General features: G+C 56.8%; 1 protein-coding gene across 4 annotated transcripts in view; it reads left to right on the top strand.

Annotated features, from left to right (window-relative positions):
- Nucleotides 1-15,530, top strand: part of OTOF (otoferlin) — an 88,092-nt gene that overhangs the window by 64,290 nt on the left and 8,272 nt on the right. The window contains exons 15-38 of one of the 4 annotated variants that reach the window (XM_005213063.4): nt 1,765-1,988; nt 2,429-2,537; nt 3,018-3,198; nt 3,322-3,442; nt 4,244-4,344; nt 4,438-4,528; nt 4,691-4,807; nt 5,037-5,189; nt 5,514-5,703; nt 5,812-5,936; nt 6,334-6,468; nt 7,143-7,304; nt 7,519-7,638; nt 8,084-8,245; nt 8,358-8,520; nt 9,067-9,137; nt 10,581-10,610; nt 11,033-11,164; nt 12,781-12,847; nt 13,541-13,677; nt 13,785-13,919; nt 14,315-14,452; nt 14,747-14,874; nt 14,991-15,161. In XM_005213063.4, coding sequence (XP_005213120.1) covers nt 1,765-1,988; nt 2,429-2,537; nt 3,018-3,198; nt 3,322-3,442; nt 4,244-4,344; nt 4,438-4,528; nt 4,691-4,807; nt 5,037-5,189; nt 5,514-5,703; nt 5,812-5,936; nt 6,334-6,468; nt 7,143-7,304; nt 7,519-7,638; nt 8,084-8,245; nt 8,358-8,520; nt 9,067-9,137; nt 10,581-10,610; nt 11,033-11,164; nt 12,781-12,847; nt 13,541-13,677; nt 13,785-13,919; nt 14,315-14,452; nt 14,747-14,874; nt 14,991-15,161 — 3,163 coding nt within the window. Of the gene's footprint in view, nt 1-1,764; nt 1,989-2,428; nt 2,538-3,017; nt 3,199-3,321; nt 3,443-4,243; nt 4,345-4,437; nt 4,529-4,690; nt 4,808-5,036; nt 5,704-5,811; nt 5,937-6,333; nt 6,469-7,142; nt 7,305-7,518; nt 7,639-8,083; nt 8,246-8,357; nt 8,521-9,006; nt 9,138-10,580; nt 10,611-11,032; nt 11,165-12,780; nt 12,848-13,540; nt 13,678-13,784; nt 13,920-14,314; nt 14,453-14,746; nt 14,875-14,990; nt 15,162-15,530 lie in introns of all 4 variants that reach the window. The other 3 variants (NM_001144107.1, XM_015473545.3, XM_015473546.3) reach the window with 3 other exon arrangements.

Consider the following 15,530-nt stretch of genomic DNA (forward strand, 5'->3'; position numbering starts at 1 on the left):
GTATGAGGTTTCCCGAGGTGGGTGAAATGTCCTGGATGGTTGCACAATGCAGTGAATGCACTGAAGACCACTGAAATGCGTCCTATAAAGTGGTGAATTTTAAGTATGTCTCAGTTTTTTAAATGCTATATTTTTTATAAACTGTGGGCTTTCCTGGTAGCTCAGACGGTAAACAATGAGCTCCTGCAATTCAGGAGACCCGGGTTCAATCCCTGGGTCAGGAAGATTCCCTGGAGAAGGGAATGCTACCCACTCCAGTATTCTTGCCTGGAGGATTCTATGTACAGAGGAGCCTGTCAGGCTACAGTCCATGGGGTCACAGAGTCAGATACAACTCTGACTAGTTTTTTTATAAACTAAGCAAAACAAAAACAAAACGCATAAGGCAGAATTGGATCCATGCTACATATGAGACACAACAAATCCTAATGGGAGAAAAAATAGTTGGGACTAGGAATTGGGGCAGAAAGCAAAAAAGAACTAAAGAGCCTCTTGATGAAAGTGAAAGAGGAGAGTGAAAAAGCTGGCTTAAAACTCAGCATTCAAAAAACCAAGATCATGGCATCTGGTCCCATCACTTCATGGCAAATAGATGGGGAAACAATGGAAACAGTGACAGACTTTATTTTGGGGGTTCCAAAATCACTTCAGATGGTGACTGCAGTCATGAAATTAAAAGATGCTTGCTCCTTGGAAGAAAAGCTAAGACAAACCTAGACAGCATGTTAAAAAGCAGAGACATTACTTTGCCAACAAAGGTCCGTCTAGTCAAAGCTATGGTTTCTCCAGTAGTCATGTATGGATGTGAGAGTTGGACTATAAAGAAAGCTGAGCACCGAAGAATTGACGCTTTTGAACTGTCATGTTGGAGAAGACTCTTGAGAGTCCCTTGGACTGCAAGGAGATCCAACCAGTCCATCCTAAAGGAAATCAGTCCTGAATATTCATTGGAAGGACTGATGCTGAAGCTGAAACTCCAATACTTTGGCCACCTGATGCGAAGAACGGACTCGTTGGAAAAGACCCTGATGCTGGGAAAGATTGAAGGCAGGAGGAGAAGGGGATGACAGAGGATGAGATGGTTGGATGGCATCACCAACTCAATGGATATGAGTTTGAGCAAGCTCCGGCAGTTGGTGATGGACAGGGAAGCCTGGTATGCTGCAGTCCATGGGGTCGCAAAGAGTAGGACATGACTGAGTGTCGGAACTGAACTGAGTAATTGGGGGGAGGGGCACTTCATGGAGGAAGAGCGTTTAACAGGTAGAGACAGAGAGACAGAGACAGAGAACCTCTCCTTTGGAGAGGAAAGGAGGGGTGTGCAAAAGCAAGTGACACCCCGGTGGAACGCAGGTCTGCACAGACAGCAAAGGGCTGGAAGGCCTTGCTGGGGAGCTAAGAAGGTGGGTTTGTCCTCTAGGAAGATCGTAGACCACCCTGCAACAGGTACTAGAAAGCAGGGACCATGACTTTGCTCCACAGAAATGGATATGTGTGTATGTGGAGCCCCACCGCCAGCTCAAGCTCCCGCAGAGAATAAACAAACACACGGAAGTGCCCCAGAAGTGAGAGGGCCGCCCCACAGCCGCCCACAAACAGCAGACACGGCTCGCCCCGCAGCCCCCTGTGAGCCCCACAGCTGCAGGCTCTCTGCTGCCTCAGACATTTCCCTCAGCTCAGCAGCCAGGAGGTGCAGGCCAGGAGCCCCCAAAACAGGTCCCTCCACCTGAGCGAGCCCTTGACCCCCTGCACCCCTGCCCACAGGCTTCCTGCCCACGCTGGGCCCTGCCTGGGTGAACATGTACGGCTCCACACGCAATTACACGCTGCTAGACGAGCATCAGGACCTGAACGAGGGCCTGGGGGAGGGTGTGTCCTTCCGTGCCCGCCTCATGCTGGGCCTGGCGGTGGAGATCCTGGACACCTCCAACCCTGAGATCACCAGCTCCACTGAGGTGCAGGTGGAGCAGGCCACGCCCATCTCCGAGGTGAGGCCCCGGGGGGCTGCGCTCCCCTCCAGAGCCCCCCCAACTCTGCTCAGCACCCCTTAACTCAATGCAGCCTGGGCCTGGGCTCTGCCAGTGTCCACCCTGCCTGCCTCAGGGGCCCAGACCCCAGGGTGAGGCCTCCCTCCCCAGGAAGTGGCAAGACTTCCATCCCCTCCCACTGCCTGTGCCTGTGCTCTGCCCATCTCTGCTCCTCTCCTAGCCACGGTTGTCCTTGTGCTGGGCAGAGCAGCCTTTCCTGAAGGGACAGGCTGGAGGGCCAAAGGAACTGGGCCTTCAGTGTCTGGCCTCCTAGTTCCACAGCTGGATGGGATGTCCCCCACCACTAGCCCCAAGGGCCTGTCTGGAGACAGAAAGAGGCCTGGCCCCGGCCTCAACATGCTGGTAAGCTTTCAGGGTGGCTTGAACCACCTTCCCCACAGAGCTGCACGGGGAAAATAGAAGAATTCTTTCTATTTGGAGCCTTCCTGGAGGCCTCAATGATCGACCGGAAAAATGGAGACAAGCCCATCACCTTTGAGGTCACCGTAGGTGAGAGCTGGGCTCACAGAGGGGTCTTTGGGCCCGGGGACTGCAGAGTGGTAACTGCTGGGCCTGCTGCACAGCTCTCGGGGGAGGGGGACTTTGACCACTTCCCTCGAGTGTCCTCAGGTGCCCACACAGCACACAGTGACTGCACATCACGAGTGCACACACGCCCCACAGGGTGAACCCTAGGGCTCAGCGAATAGGGACATGAGAAGGAGACACATCCTCTCTGCAGAAGGGAGCAAGGCCCCCATAGGACTAGAGAGAAGAGTCCTGCAGGGTCCATGTCTGGGGCTGGACCTTGAGGACATGGCCCCATCCTCTGGCTAGTGTCCTATGGTATCTGAGCTCACACAGAGCCCAGCAGAGATCCCATTCCCTGACTCTTGCTTTTGCCAGCCACAGACCCCCTGGATTGGAGGGCAGGGTGGAGCCAGGTGGGAAAAAGCCTCTAGGCCCTCAGGTGCCCCCTTCTGCCTTCAGGCAACTACGGGAACGAAGTCGATGGGCTGTCACGACCCCATCGGCCTCGGCCTCGGAAGGAGCCTGGGGATGAGGAGGAAGTCGATCTGATCCAGAACTTGAGTGATGAAGAGACTGACGAGGGTGGGGGCCTGGCCTCGGTCTCCTCCACGCCACCCATGCGGCCCCAGATCACTGACAGGTGAGCCAGGCGGGACAGGGGCCCTGAGAGGCCCTGCCCACTGCCTGCCATCCTCTGGTGGTCTGTCCCCTGCCCGCCTGCCTGGGCACCCAGTCCTCAGTCTCCCACCTGCTCCCACCCCAGGAACTACTTCCATCTGCCCTACCTGGAGCACAAACCCTGCATCTACATCAAGAGCTGGTGGCCTGACCAACGCCGTCGCCTGTACAATGCCAACATCATGGACCACATCGCAGACAAGCTGGTCAGGGCCAGGCCGGGGGTGGGAGGGGAACGGCAGAGGGGGCGTGCTTCTGAGGGCCTCGCCCAGCCTGGACACCACCCCTGCCTCACACAAGGCCTGTCTGCCCAGCAGATTACCATGGGCATCGAGGAGGCACTGCAGAATGGCCCCAGCAGGTCCTGTGCTCCTGTCCCTGCCCCATTCCCAGGAGCAGTCCAGGGTCTGAGGGCTTCCCAGAGTGGAGTCTGGGAATTGTGGCCCATCTAGTCTTGGGTTTCCCTGGAGGCGTCTGGCCAATCCCTCTCTCTCTACCTGCTGCCCCCTTGCATCTGATCCTGGGCTCTGTCCGACCCCTGTGGGTCCACCAGGACCACAGACTCATGACCCAGAGATGGCTTCTTCCTCAGGAACCAAAGAGTCACGAGCATGACAGCTTCCAGGTTCTGAAAACAGAACCTGGAAATTGGTGTTTCTGGGCTTCCCTGGTGGCCCAGAAGGTAAAACGTCTGCTTGCAATGCGGGAGACCAGAGTTCAACCCCTGGGTTGGGAAGATCCCCTGGAGAAGGAAATGGCAACCCACTCCCCTACTCTTGCCTGGAAAATCCCATGGACAGAGGAGCCTGGTAGGCTACATTCCACGGGGTCGCAAAGAGTCGGACACGACTGAGCGACTTCACTTTCACTTTTCCTTATGATGGCGGAGCACTCCAGGGATAGTGCTCATGGGAGGTCCTAGGATACTAGCCCCTCATCCTCTTGATGAAAGAGGGAGATGTTTGGGGAGGCTGAGGGGGGCTGTGGCTCACACTGCTGGTTCACAGGAAGAAGGCCTGAATGATGTGCAGGAGATGATCAAAACGGAGAAGTCGTACCCTGAGCGTCGACTTCGGGGCGTCCTAGAGGAGCTGAGCTCTGGTTGCTAGTGAGTGGAGGGGCTGCCAGTGTGGGGCGGCAATGGGAGGCTGGCAGAGAAGGTGTCATCTCTGCTAAGCTCTGCTCCCACCCCCTACCCCAGCCGCTTCCTCTCCCTCGCGGACAAGGACCAGGGCCACTCATCCCGCACCAGGCTGGACCGGGAGCGTCTCAAGTCCTGCATGCGGGAGCTGGTGAGGACACGGCTGGACCACTCGGGGACAGAGGGAGGGTCTGGAGGTGAAAAGGGAAGCCGAGGTGGGGGAACATCTGTCTCTGAGGTCACGGCCCTCAGGGCCAGCCTCTCCATCATGTGTCACAACCTGAGCCCCACTTACATCCCCCCCACCTTGCAGGAAAGCATGGGGCAGCAGGCCAAGACCCTGCGGGCACAAGTGAAGCGGCACACGGTGCGCGACAAGCTGAGGCTCTGTCAGAACTTCCTGCAGAAGCTGCGCTTCCTGGCAGACGAGGTGTGCCCTGTGCTGGAGCGCGGTGCCAAACTGGAGCAAGGCGGGAGGGGCTGCATAGGAGGGGGCGGGCCCCTTCCCGTTCTGACAGGTGTTGAGGGACAGGGCTGACCAAGCCTTGCATCCTGCCCCATGCTCTTCCCACTCCATTGGCGGGAGGAGAAGGAAGGCCCAGTATCCGGTCCCCTCCCTTACGAGGCACACTGGCCTCCCCCACCGGACCCTGTCCCAGCCCCAGCACAGCATCCCTGACGTCTTCATCTGGATGATGAGCAACAACAAGCGCATTGCCTACACCCGGGTGCCCTCCAAGGACCTGCTCTTCTCCATCGTGGAGGAGGAACTGGGCAAGGACTGTGCCAAGGTCAAGACACTCTTCCTCAAGGTGCCGGAAGGGGAATGGATTAGCAGCGGGTGGAGGGGCTGGGGGCTGGGCTACTCTCAAGAGGTCATCTTCCTCTTGGAGGGAGCAGCATCCACACCCCTGGGTCTGCCAGGCCTGAGTGGACAAGATGCTCAGGGAAGAGCTAAAGAGAATAGGAAGGGGGATCCCGCCCTGCCCATCCCCTTCTGTGCTGTGTTTCCCCACTGCACAGCCCAGTGGGATGGCTGCGGTGGGGATGGGCCCCCTCTGACCACAGCTTCTTCAGCTCCCTGCCCCTTCCTCACCCCGAGGGCTCTGGCAGCTGACCCTGAGCCCACCCCCCAGCTGCCAGGGAAGCGGGGCTTCGGCTCGGCAGGCTGGACAGTGCAGGCCAAGCTGGAGCTCTACCTGTGGCTGGGTCTAAGCAAGCAGCGCAAGGACTTCCTGTGTGGCCTGCCCTGCGGCTTCGAGGAGGTCAAGGCAGCCCAGGGCCTGGGCCTACTCTCCTTCCCGCCCATCAGCCTGGTCTACACTAGTGAGTGAGGACTCCCAGGTCTGGGTGGCCCCGGCTCCGAGCCCTCACCCGGGGAGGGCACACTGGCTGGTGACCTGTTCCCCGAGCTTCATCCTGCTCTTCCCACAGAGAAGCAGGCCTTCCAGCTCCGCGCCCACATGTACCAGGCTCGCAGCCTCTTTGCTGCTGACAGCACCGGCCTCTCAGACCCCTTTGCCCGTGTCTTCTTCATCAACCAGAGTCAGTGCACAGAGGTGAGGGCACCGGGGAGGAGCGGGTGGCTCTGACTTTGAGAGCACTGGGGGGCCTGTGAGTTTCTGGGACCTGGAGAAACAGAGCAGCCAGTACCCAGATCCTTAGAGGGAAGGCTTGCAGATAGCTGCAGGACAAGGCCACACTGGTGAAGACTTTAATCGTAGTTACGTTCAACATAGAAGACAGGGAAGACGTTGGCAGGGGGTGAGGGGGGACGGTCATGAGCAGACCTCATAGCAGCCTTCATTTAAGATTCCCCGAAGAGTCAGAGAACATGGCACTCCTGCCCCCGAGTCCCCCGGAAATGACAGGAGTGACTGGGGGTGACTCCTGCTCCGGTATCTGCCCACCCACCACCACCCCTACCTGTCACCTGTTTACCCCACCGTGCTGCAGGTACTGAATGAGACCCTGTGCCCCACCTGGGACCAGATGCTGGTGTTCGACAACCTGGAGCTCTACGGTGAAGCTCATGAGCTGCGGGACGATCCCCCCATCATTGTTATCGAAATCTACGACCAGGACACCATGGTATGGGTGGGCTCTGGCACTTGCACTGGCAGCTACCTCCCCAGCCCACCCTCAGAGCCCTTTGGCTAGGGTGCTTGCCAGGAAGCCAGGGGTCTGGGCTGCTGACCAGCCCTTCCGAGAGACCCCAGGTGTCTTCTGCCCTCTCACTGCAGCCTGACCCCTCCTGATGCTGTGGGCCTCTGGGGTCTCAGGGAGGAGACAGGCCAGGGCGTCCCTGCCTGCTGCACAGACAGACCAAGCCCAGGCCCAGTCTTGCCAAGAAGGCCTGCTATCCCCAGCCTTCCCCCATCCTAGACCGCCCAACTCCCCCCATCCCTGCATACAGTCATCAGCAGCCTCATAGCTCTCCATGGGTGCTCTGGAGTGAGGGAGTAGAGGATTGGGGTGACCCCTCCAGAGCTGGGGAGCCACTTACTACAAGCCACCCCAGCTACTGGGGAGCCCTGAGTGAGTTCTGGACTAGCACTAGAAGCACCTATTTCTAGATATGCATCTGCCATTCACTGCCAGCCTGGCCTGGAGCTAGCCTAAGACTTGGTTTCCCCATCTGTAAAATGGGGTGATCACACCTGCAACTACATGGGGCTATGGTGAAGACTGAAAGAGATCCTGGGTATGAAGGTGCCCGGTCAGTTCAGGCATCAAGAGGCCACCTTGGCTGTTTGTCGCATCAGGGCAAAGCCGACTTCATGGGCCGGACCTTTGCCAAGCCGCTGGTGAAGATGGCCGACGAGGCGTACTGCCCACCCCGCTTCCCGCCCCAGCTGGAGTACTATCAGATCTACCGGGGCAATGCCACGGCCGGGGACCTGCTGGCTGCCTTCGAGCTGCTGCAGGTGGGGCTGTTGGAAAGAGGGGGCTGGGCCAGGGGCCTCTCTCCTCCCCATCCTGCTGTGAGGCTATTGGGACTGAACTGGGGGTGTGGTTCCTGGGGACCTGTGCTGTTTGGCCTTTTCTGTCTCCCTAGATCATGTGGCACCTAACTGGTTGGGGGAGAGAGCCCTCTCCCTGGGCTCACCAGGATATGACACTGTGTCCCCCATCCCCCAGATTGGACCAGCAGGGAAGGCCGACCTGCCGCCGATCAACGGCCCAGTGGACATGGACCGAGGTCCCATCATGCCTGTGCCTGTGGGCATCCGACCCGTGCTTAGCAAGTACCGGGTGGAGGTGCGTGAGGGCTCCACCGCCCCTCCCGGCCCTGCCTTGGACAGGCCTGCCATACTTCCTGGTCCCCCTCACCCTCTCCCCATCAAGGATTGTATGCACACATCACACTGGTGGCATCAAACGCCAGGGGTTCTTCAGCAACCTCAGGCCATGCCTCGTTTTTCAGAAAAGACACCGAAGTCCCAGGAGGGGAGGTGACTGGCGCAAGGTCACACCCGGGAGCCAGCGGCAGACCCCAGCTCCCTCCCATCCCCTGCCCTTTCTGCACTGATTCACACTGTCCAGGACCTTTCCCGGCCTCCGTCTGCCCCAAGACCCACCCTCACCCCCCCTCAGCCCCTTCAGGACACCCTCCCTCATCAGCTCTCCCAGCCCTGCCCCTCCCGGTGAGTGGCCCCCCCACAGCCAGCGCCCCTGATGGAAGTGGCTGTCCCCACACACACAGGTGCTGTTCTGGGGCCTGCGAGACCTGAAGCGGGTAAACCTGGCCCAGGTGGACAGGCCGCGGGTGGACATCGAGTGCGCGGGGAAGGGGGTGCAGTCCTCCCTGATCCACAATTACAAGAAGAACCCCAACTTCAGCACCCTGGTCAAGTGGTTTGAAGTGGTGGGTGCGGGCCCAGGCGTGGTGGGACAGGGCTGGGCGCAGTGGGTACGGCCAGGGACGGCCAGTGCCTCTGCCCCTTCTCTGAGCTCAGGCTCCCTGCCCCCACCCCCAGGACCTCCCAGAGAACGAGCTCCTGCACCCGCCCTTGAACATCCGCGTGGTGGACTGCCGGGCCTTCGGCCGCTACACCCTGGTCGGCTCCCACGCTGTCAGCTCCCTGCGGCGCTTCATCTACCGACCCCCGGACCGCTCAGCTCCCAACTGGAACACTTCGGGTACAGCCGCTGCCGAGGCCCACGGCGGGGGCTCCAGCTCGCAGTCCAGACCACGTGGTTCCCTCCTGGGGGCGTCCCCAGATGGGGTAGGGGAGGCCAGGAAGGAGGGTCCACCCTGGAGGGTCTCCAGGGTGGAGGGGCTGTCCAGGCAGCCCCAAACTAGTGCCAGAAAGGCCAGAGCCCAGGCGTCCTTAGAGGGCCCGAGGGCAGATGGCCTTCTCTGCCTGACCCCAGCGAAGACTCTGCCCCCCGCCACCCACCACGTGCCCTCCACTGTGTCACTGAGCACAGCTCACACTCCTCTCTGGCTTACCTCCTCCCTCTCCTTAGGCCCATCTTTTCTCCTCAACTGTCGAATCCCTCTCTCTTCCCCTCGGAAAGCTCCAGAATCAGCTTTAGGCCTCTGGACCTTCCAGCCACTCCCACTCTCACTCTTCCTCCTGCTCCTCCCTGTCTGTCTGTCTGTCGATCCGTCTCTCTGTCCAGGCAGGCTCCTCCAGGGCCGCCGTGGGCTGTACAGTGGGGGCCCCTCCTCTCGCCTCACAGGGGAGGTCGTGGTGAGCATGGAGCCGGAGGTGCCCATCAAGAAGCTGGAGACCATGGTGAAGCTGGACGCGGTAAGGTGTCTGGAGACGTGCAATTGCGGGTGACACTTTCCCAAAGCCGGACCACCCCCACTCCACCCACCAGACAACACGTTAAGTCACTCCTCCTTCAGTGTGGGGTGGGCCAGGGCTAGCCCTGACTGCGTGTGCACACAGCCCTATCCTAGAGTGTCCAGGAAGGCAAGAATCTCAATTCTGCATGTGTGTATGTGCCATGAACATGCATGCAGTGCACATGTTTGAGAGACAGAGCAGTAACGTGTGAAGGGATAGCCTGACATTATTTTTATTCCAACAAATGACACCACAGGCAAGGACTCCTTGTGTGAACATCAGTGTTCTCTCCAGAGGGTCCGAGTTTTCTTTCTCAGCCTTTTACAAACGACCCTCCCCAGGCCGGGGTTGGGGCAGGAGTTCCAGGTGGGAGTGCCTTTACTCCTCCTGGCTTAGGACTGGGACTGTTGGTCTGCCAAAAGGGGCCCTGTCACCTGGGTGTTCAGATACGGACTTGGAGCCATCAGGAGAGGGTGGGATGGAGGCCGGCCTGGAACAGGTCATCCTGAGTCCAGGCAGGACTGAGAGGGCAGGAGGCAGGCTTACCTCCCCACTGCCTTCTCCAAATCCCATTCCTGACATCGTGTTCTTCTCGCAGCCTGTGGCGTCTCCTAGCTTCTGAGACCTGGGCTGGGGTCCGAGAGGATCCTTCCTCACCCCATGACTCTGGTCCCCAGAGAGTATGGGCCAGTGGCTGAGTTAGCAGAGGGCATATGGCTCATGGAAGAGGCAAGCAGTCAAGGCCTGGTGCCTGGGCTGCAGGGCCGGGATTGGCACCACCAGGGGCTGTGGGGCTAAATCTTGAGATGCCACGTCCCCTCTCAGCTCCCAGCCTCTGAAGCTCCTCCTGGGGGCGGGCAGCTAGTTTCAGGCCATTAGTGAACAAAGAAGACAGCACAGACCTGAGCTTCACCATCGTCCCCATGGGCTCTGGTGGGGCCTTTTTCACTGGGGTCCCCTTCAGCTGTGTAAATGTGTCCACTTACTCATTAAGGCACTTGCCTTTCACCCAGCCAACATTACCAACCTCCAGCTTCATGCCATGTCAACCTCCCCTCTTGACTCTGACTCCCCACTGCTATCATCTGGGAAGTTGACAACTCTCCTGGTGCCCAGTACCCCACCTTGGACTCAGGGGAGCCCTGCAACAAATCATTTTTAAAAGCCCCTAGTAATTCTCATGTGCAGTCAGGTTGGCAAACAACCACCCTGGAAGTTCTGAGGAAACATCTCTGAGGCAGACCTTCCACGGTCCTGGAATTGGCCTTGTGAGCACAGCACTCATGACCCAGGGACCATCCTTGTGTGAGCCCCTCCCTGTACCCTCCCTGGCTGGGCCACTGCTGCCACTTTCGGCCTGGTGGCTAAGCCTGTCCTTGTCTCCTTGGTTCCCCTCTGCAGACTTCCGATGCCGTCATCAAGGTGGATGTGGTGAGTGGAGATACCGCTGGGGAGCTCTGGGAAGAGAAGACCCTACACTACATAGGGTATCAGGCCAACGGTAGCAGCATTAGGGACCAAGCCACCCCACAGCTCCTGATGCTCCAGCCAGCGTAACCCCTCCTAAGAGGCAGAGGGAGAGAGCTGCTTGGGCTGCAAGCCCCTGAGCACCAATCCCACCTTGGCCAGGCTCATGCTGGTGGGTCATGACACTCTGTGGGCCATGGCATCCACTGACATAAAACAAGGTCCTGCCCCTTTCATACTGGTGGCTTCACAGAGCTCCCTGGAACCCAGGGCTTCCCGGGAGCAGATGGTCATAATGGATGGGGGACCCCCATATTGTCCAGGTTTCTGGGAATGGCCAGGGTGCAGGGACATATGCAGGACTCTGGACCTGGCCAACCCTGTAGGCTGAGGAAGAGAAGGAGAGGAAGAAGAAGAAGAAGAAGGGCAGCTCAGATGAGCCGGAGGAGGAGGAGCCAGATGAGAGTATGTTGGACTGGTGGTCCAAGTACTTTGCCTCCATTGACACCATGAAAGAGGTGAGGCCTCCGTCCTAGGCAGGGGGCTGAGGAGGGACTGGGCTGGGAGAGGTGATGCCAACTCCACATCAGACCCTCCTATTCGGCTTCTTTCCTATACCCAGCAGAATGGTCTCCCCACTCCATCAATATGAGCTTGGAACAGTCTATCTCACAGCCTTGAAGTTCTAGCTCACCCTTTTCCAGTCTGCCTTCCCAGGCTTGGTTTTCTCAAGTCCTCATTCATTTATTCCACAAATATTCCTTGAGTATATAGGATGATGTACCACCAATGTAGGTGCTACAGGGGTCAAAAAATAAGATGCCAAACCTGCCCTGAGTATTTACTGGACATGCAAAATGCACATGTAAATAGATACAGTACAATGTGATAACAAAGGCAATTTAGTGCCTAGGAGGCAGGGAAAGCCTCACAGAGGAGGTGACCTTTGAGGAAGAGGAGAAACGTGCACTCAGAGGCCAAAAGGAAACAACAACTTCTCGGTAGTACTTGCACATCTATTATCATTTTACATATTATGTTATGTTATTTTACATGTCTTGGTCACTGCTGCTGTGTGAAATCTTCTTCCCTTGTTGTGCACACACAGGTCTACTGAGTCAGACTGCAAATTCCAGAAAGCTCATTTCTCCCCTTCCTCATTTGTCTCTTGTCCACACTGCCAACCTAGGCACCCAAGACTGACCAACTGACCAGAAGGGACACGTGCTCCTGGTTGTGTTTCCTTGACCAAGCTGATCCAGCCACATCCTCTCCCCAGGCCCTTTCTATGACCTGAGTTGTGTGTGATGTTTACCATTCATATTAGAGCCCAGGCTAAGCTGCTGTAGCAGGTCAGATTGCTATGAACAAGAATGCTGATATGGTGATTCACTGGGGTCAGAGACTGATATACTGCCATCTTGTTACTGGCATCTATATGGTTAGAGATGGCTTACCATCACATCCTAATACCAGTGCACAGGAAGGGTAAAGAGAAGAGGAGGCAGCATACTCCTTTCCTCTTGAGGGCCCAGCCTAGAAGCAGCACATAAGCACATCTACTCACATTGGCTAGAATCTAATCCCATAGCCACACTTAGCTGCAAGGGAGGCTGGGAAATGTGATCTTTAGCTAGGTGACTCTGTGCTAAAAACTTTTAGAGAGCAGAAGTGCAGATAATTGAGGGAAATCTAGTAGTATCTTCTACCACCTTGGGGAGGTTGCCCATTGTCTCAAGTCTGTTCCTGTAATTTGCATAGGCTGCCACCAGGCGGCAGTGGCACCTTGGATGAATCCAGTGTGTACTGACTGAAGAAAATAAACCATGTTTTCTTATCCAGTTATACTTTTAAAACAACAAAACGTTAAAACTAGGAAACAATGTTAAAGAATACATATTTTTCAATCGTACATAACTGAAAGAATCATAAAACTCCTAAGTACACTTAAGTCATATTTTACACTATAAGCTTTTTTAACCCACTTAAGCAGAGCACATGATAAGTTTGAAACCCAGTGGGAAAGAGTTTCTGCTTCTAAAAATTTAAGACTGGTCTGAGACCACAGTGTGGGGTCAACAAACCCCGCCCTAGGAAACCTACCTTCCCTTCTCCTCACCTTATTTTTTGGCAGCAAATTCGACAACAAGAAATCTCAGGAATTGACCTGGAGGAGAAGGAGGAGATGGACAACACTGAAGGTGAGCCTGGAGCCCTGGAACTCTGCTTTCATCTCCCAGCCCATCGTATGAGTGGCTCCTCCACTCATCACACCAGCTGCTTCTCTTTCCCCTTCCCGTGGGTCCTCACAGCTGCAGCAGCCCACGGCAGATATCCTCAGGCATCCCTGAGGCCCTTATGTAGAGTGGCTTTTACTCTGACCAGTTGAGCAACCACAGTGACGGACAGACATTTAGAGCCTTTGAACATCAGAGCTGGAAGGGACCTCAGAACTCATCCCATTCTGTGTCTTCCAGACCTTTTCCACGGAACACGACGAATGGATTTTCTAAAGGGAAAAGAAGGTTCTGAGGCCAAATTGGTTAAACAGGTCCCTTGGTGCCGGATTCTCAGTGCCTTTAATATACAAATGCTTTTATAATAAATCTCTAAAAGAAAGACAGAATAAAATATTTCCCCAACTTATTATATATATATAATTATTATATCATGCATATACATTAGATAGATAGATAGATAGATATCCTTTCTCTTAAAGCATTCCAAGAACACCTACACTTAGTGTTTCACTGAATGCTGTTTGGAAAATGCTAATATAGAACAGTCCTCTTATTAGAGACCAGCAAAGTTAAATTAGTGAAGAGATGAGGTAGGTCTCCAGCCCTGGCTTTCCTACTCAGATCATTTCTGCCTCCTTGTCTATTTCTGGCTAGGCCTGAAGGGGCCGATGAAGGGCAAGGAGAAGGCAAGGGCTGCAAAGGAGGAGAAGAAGAAAAGAACCCAGAGCCTAGGCCCTGGCCAGGGGTCGGAGGCCCCCGAGAAGAGGAAACCCAAGATTGATGAGCTCAAGGTGAGGGTCTGGGAGCAGACCCCACCAGGGTGTGGGGACGTCATGCCTAAGTCAAGACAGAGGCCTGTAGGCCTGCCTCACCTCCCTGATGGCCTGGCTTGGCTCAGGTGTACCCCAAGGAGCTGGAGTCAGAGTTCGACAACTTCGAGGACTGGCTGCACACGTTCAACCTGCTTCGGGGGAAGACGGGGGACGACGAGGATGGCGGGACCGAGGAGGAGCGCATTGTGGGCCGGTTCAAGGTCAGGCGGCAAGTGTGAGTGGGGCCCAGCCCCTAAGACCCAGGCCCTGAGTCCTGAGCCCCCCCACCAGCCCTCCTCCCCACCCCAAGCCTGGGGCTGACAGCCAAGGGGAACTGTCAGCTGCCCCAGTGGGAAAACTATCAGAATACTTGCACACTGAGTGATAAGGGGGATCTGCCCTGAATCCACTCCCCCACTTCAACCCCCACAGAATTGCCCCCACTCCGGCCACTTCCTCAAAAACCCCTGACTCTCTGTGACCCAGCAACTAAAAGATTAAGGCCCCAAACCCCCGCAGCAGGGTGCAGACCCTCAGTGCTCTGGGCTATTTTAAATGCCACCCCTGCCTGTGCCCACGGGAGCCTGCACCCTGATCCACACTTGCTGCACCCCAGGGCTCCCTCTGCGTGTACAAAGTGCCACTCCCAGAGGACGTGTCCCGGGAAGCCGGCTACGACCCCACCTACGGCATGTTCCAGGGCATCCCCAGCAATGACCCCATCAACGTGCTGGTCCGGGTCTACGTGGTCCGGGTGAGAGCCCCCTCGCAGCCTCTCTCCCCAGGTTCCCAGTTCTCCTGCCCAAGAGGGGCTGAAGCAACCTCAAACTGATAGCCCCCAACTGGGAGACACCAGGGAGGGCAGCTGGCCTTTTGCCATCCTTTATACAAGCGGAAGCCAAGGCCCAGAGTTGGTCAGGGACTCACCCGGGGTCACACAGCAACTCTCTGGTCCAGTGCTCCTGCCCTTCATTATCATGGGACCATCATGGGGTGGGGGAAGATGAGGGTGCAGGCACCCTGCTCAGGAGCGCCCCTCCCATCCCAGGCCACGGACCTGCACCCCGCAGACATCAACGGCAAAGCTGACCCGTACATCGCCATCCGGCTAGGCAAGACTGATATCCGTGACAAGGAGAACTACATCTCCAAGCAGCTCAACCCCGTCTTTGGGAAGTAAGGCCTCCTGGTGCCCCACCTCCACCCTGCCCGGACTTCCCAGCCCAGATGCCCTCCTGCCCCACCCTACCCCACCCCTACCCTCAACCCTTCTCCCAACCCCGCCGCACCAGGTCCTTTGACATCGAAGCCTGCTTCCCCATGGAATCCATGCTGACGGTGGCCGTGTACGACTGGGATCTGGTAGGCACTGATGACCTCATTGGGGAAACCAAGATCGACCTGGAAAACCGCTTCTACAGCAAGCACCGCGCCACCTGCGGCATCGCCCAGACCTACTCCGTGTGCGTGGGGCGGGGTGGGGCAGGGGGGCTGCCTACTGCACCTTGACTTCAAAATCAAGATGCAAACCATGGGATTTGGGAAGGTGGACATATGGTTTCTGTCCCAGCCAGGCCTCCACCCCGACAAGCTCTGGGCTCAGCCTTCAGGGGCCAGGACTGCAGGTTCCAAGACAAGGAGAGAGCCAGAGAATTCCAGGACAGAGGAAACAGAGGGAGAGAAAAGCGGGCTGGGAGGAGGCAGGAGTGTGCTAGGAAGAGTCCACTGGAGATCTGGCCAGCTGGTGCCAATTCCAGGCTGTGTGACCCTGGGCCAGCCCCTTAACCTCTCTGGTTGTCAGTTTCTTCAGGGAGTCTTTGAAGTTCCAGAGG

This window comes from Bos taurus, chromosome 11, assembly GCF_002263795.3.
Source record: "Bos taurus isolate L1 Dominette 01449 registration number 42190680 breed Hereford chromosome 11, ARS-UCD2.0, whole genome shotgun sequence".
Lineage (NCBI taxonomy): Eukaryota > Metazoa > Chordata > Mammalia > Artiodactyla > Bovidae > Bos > Bos taurus.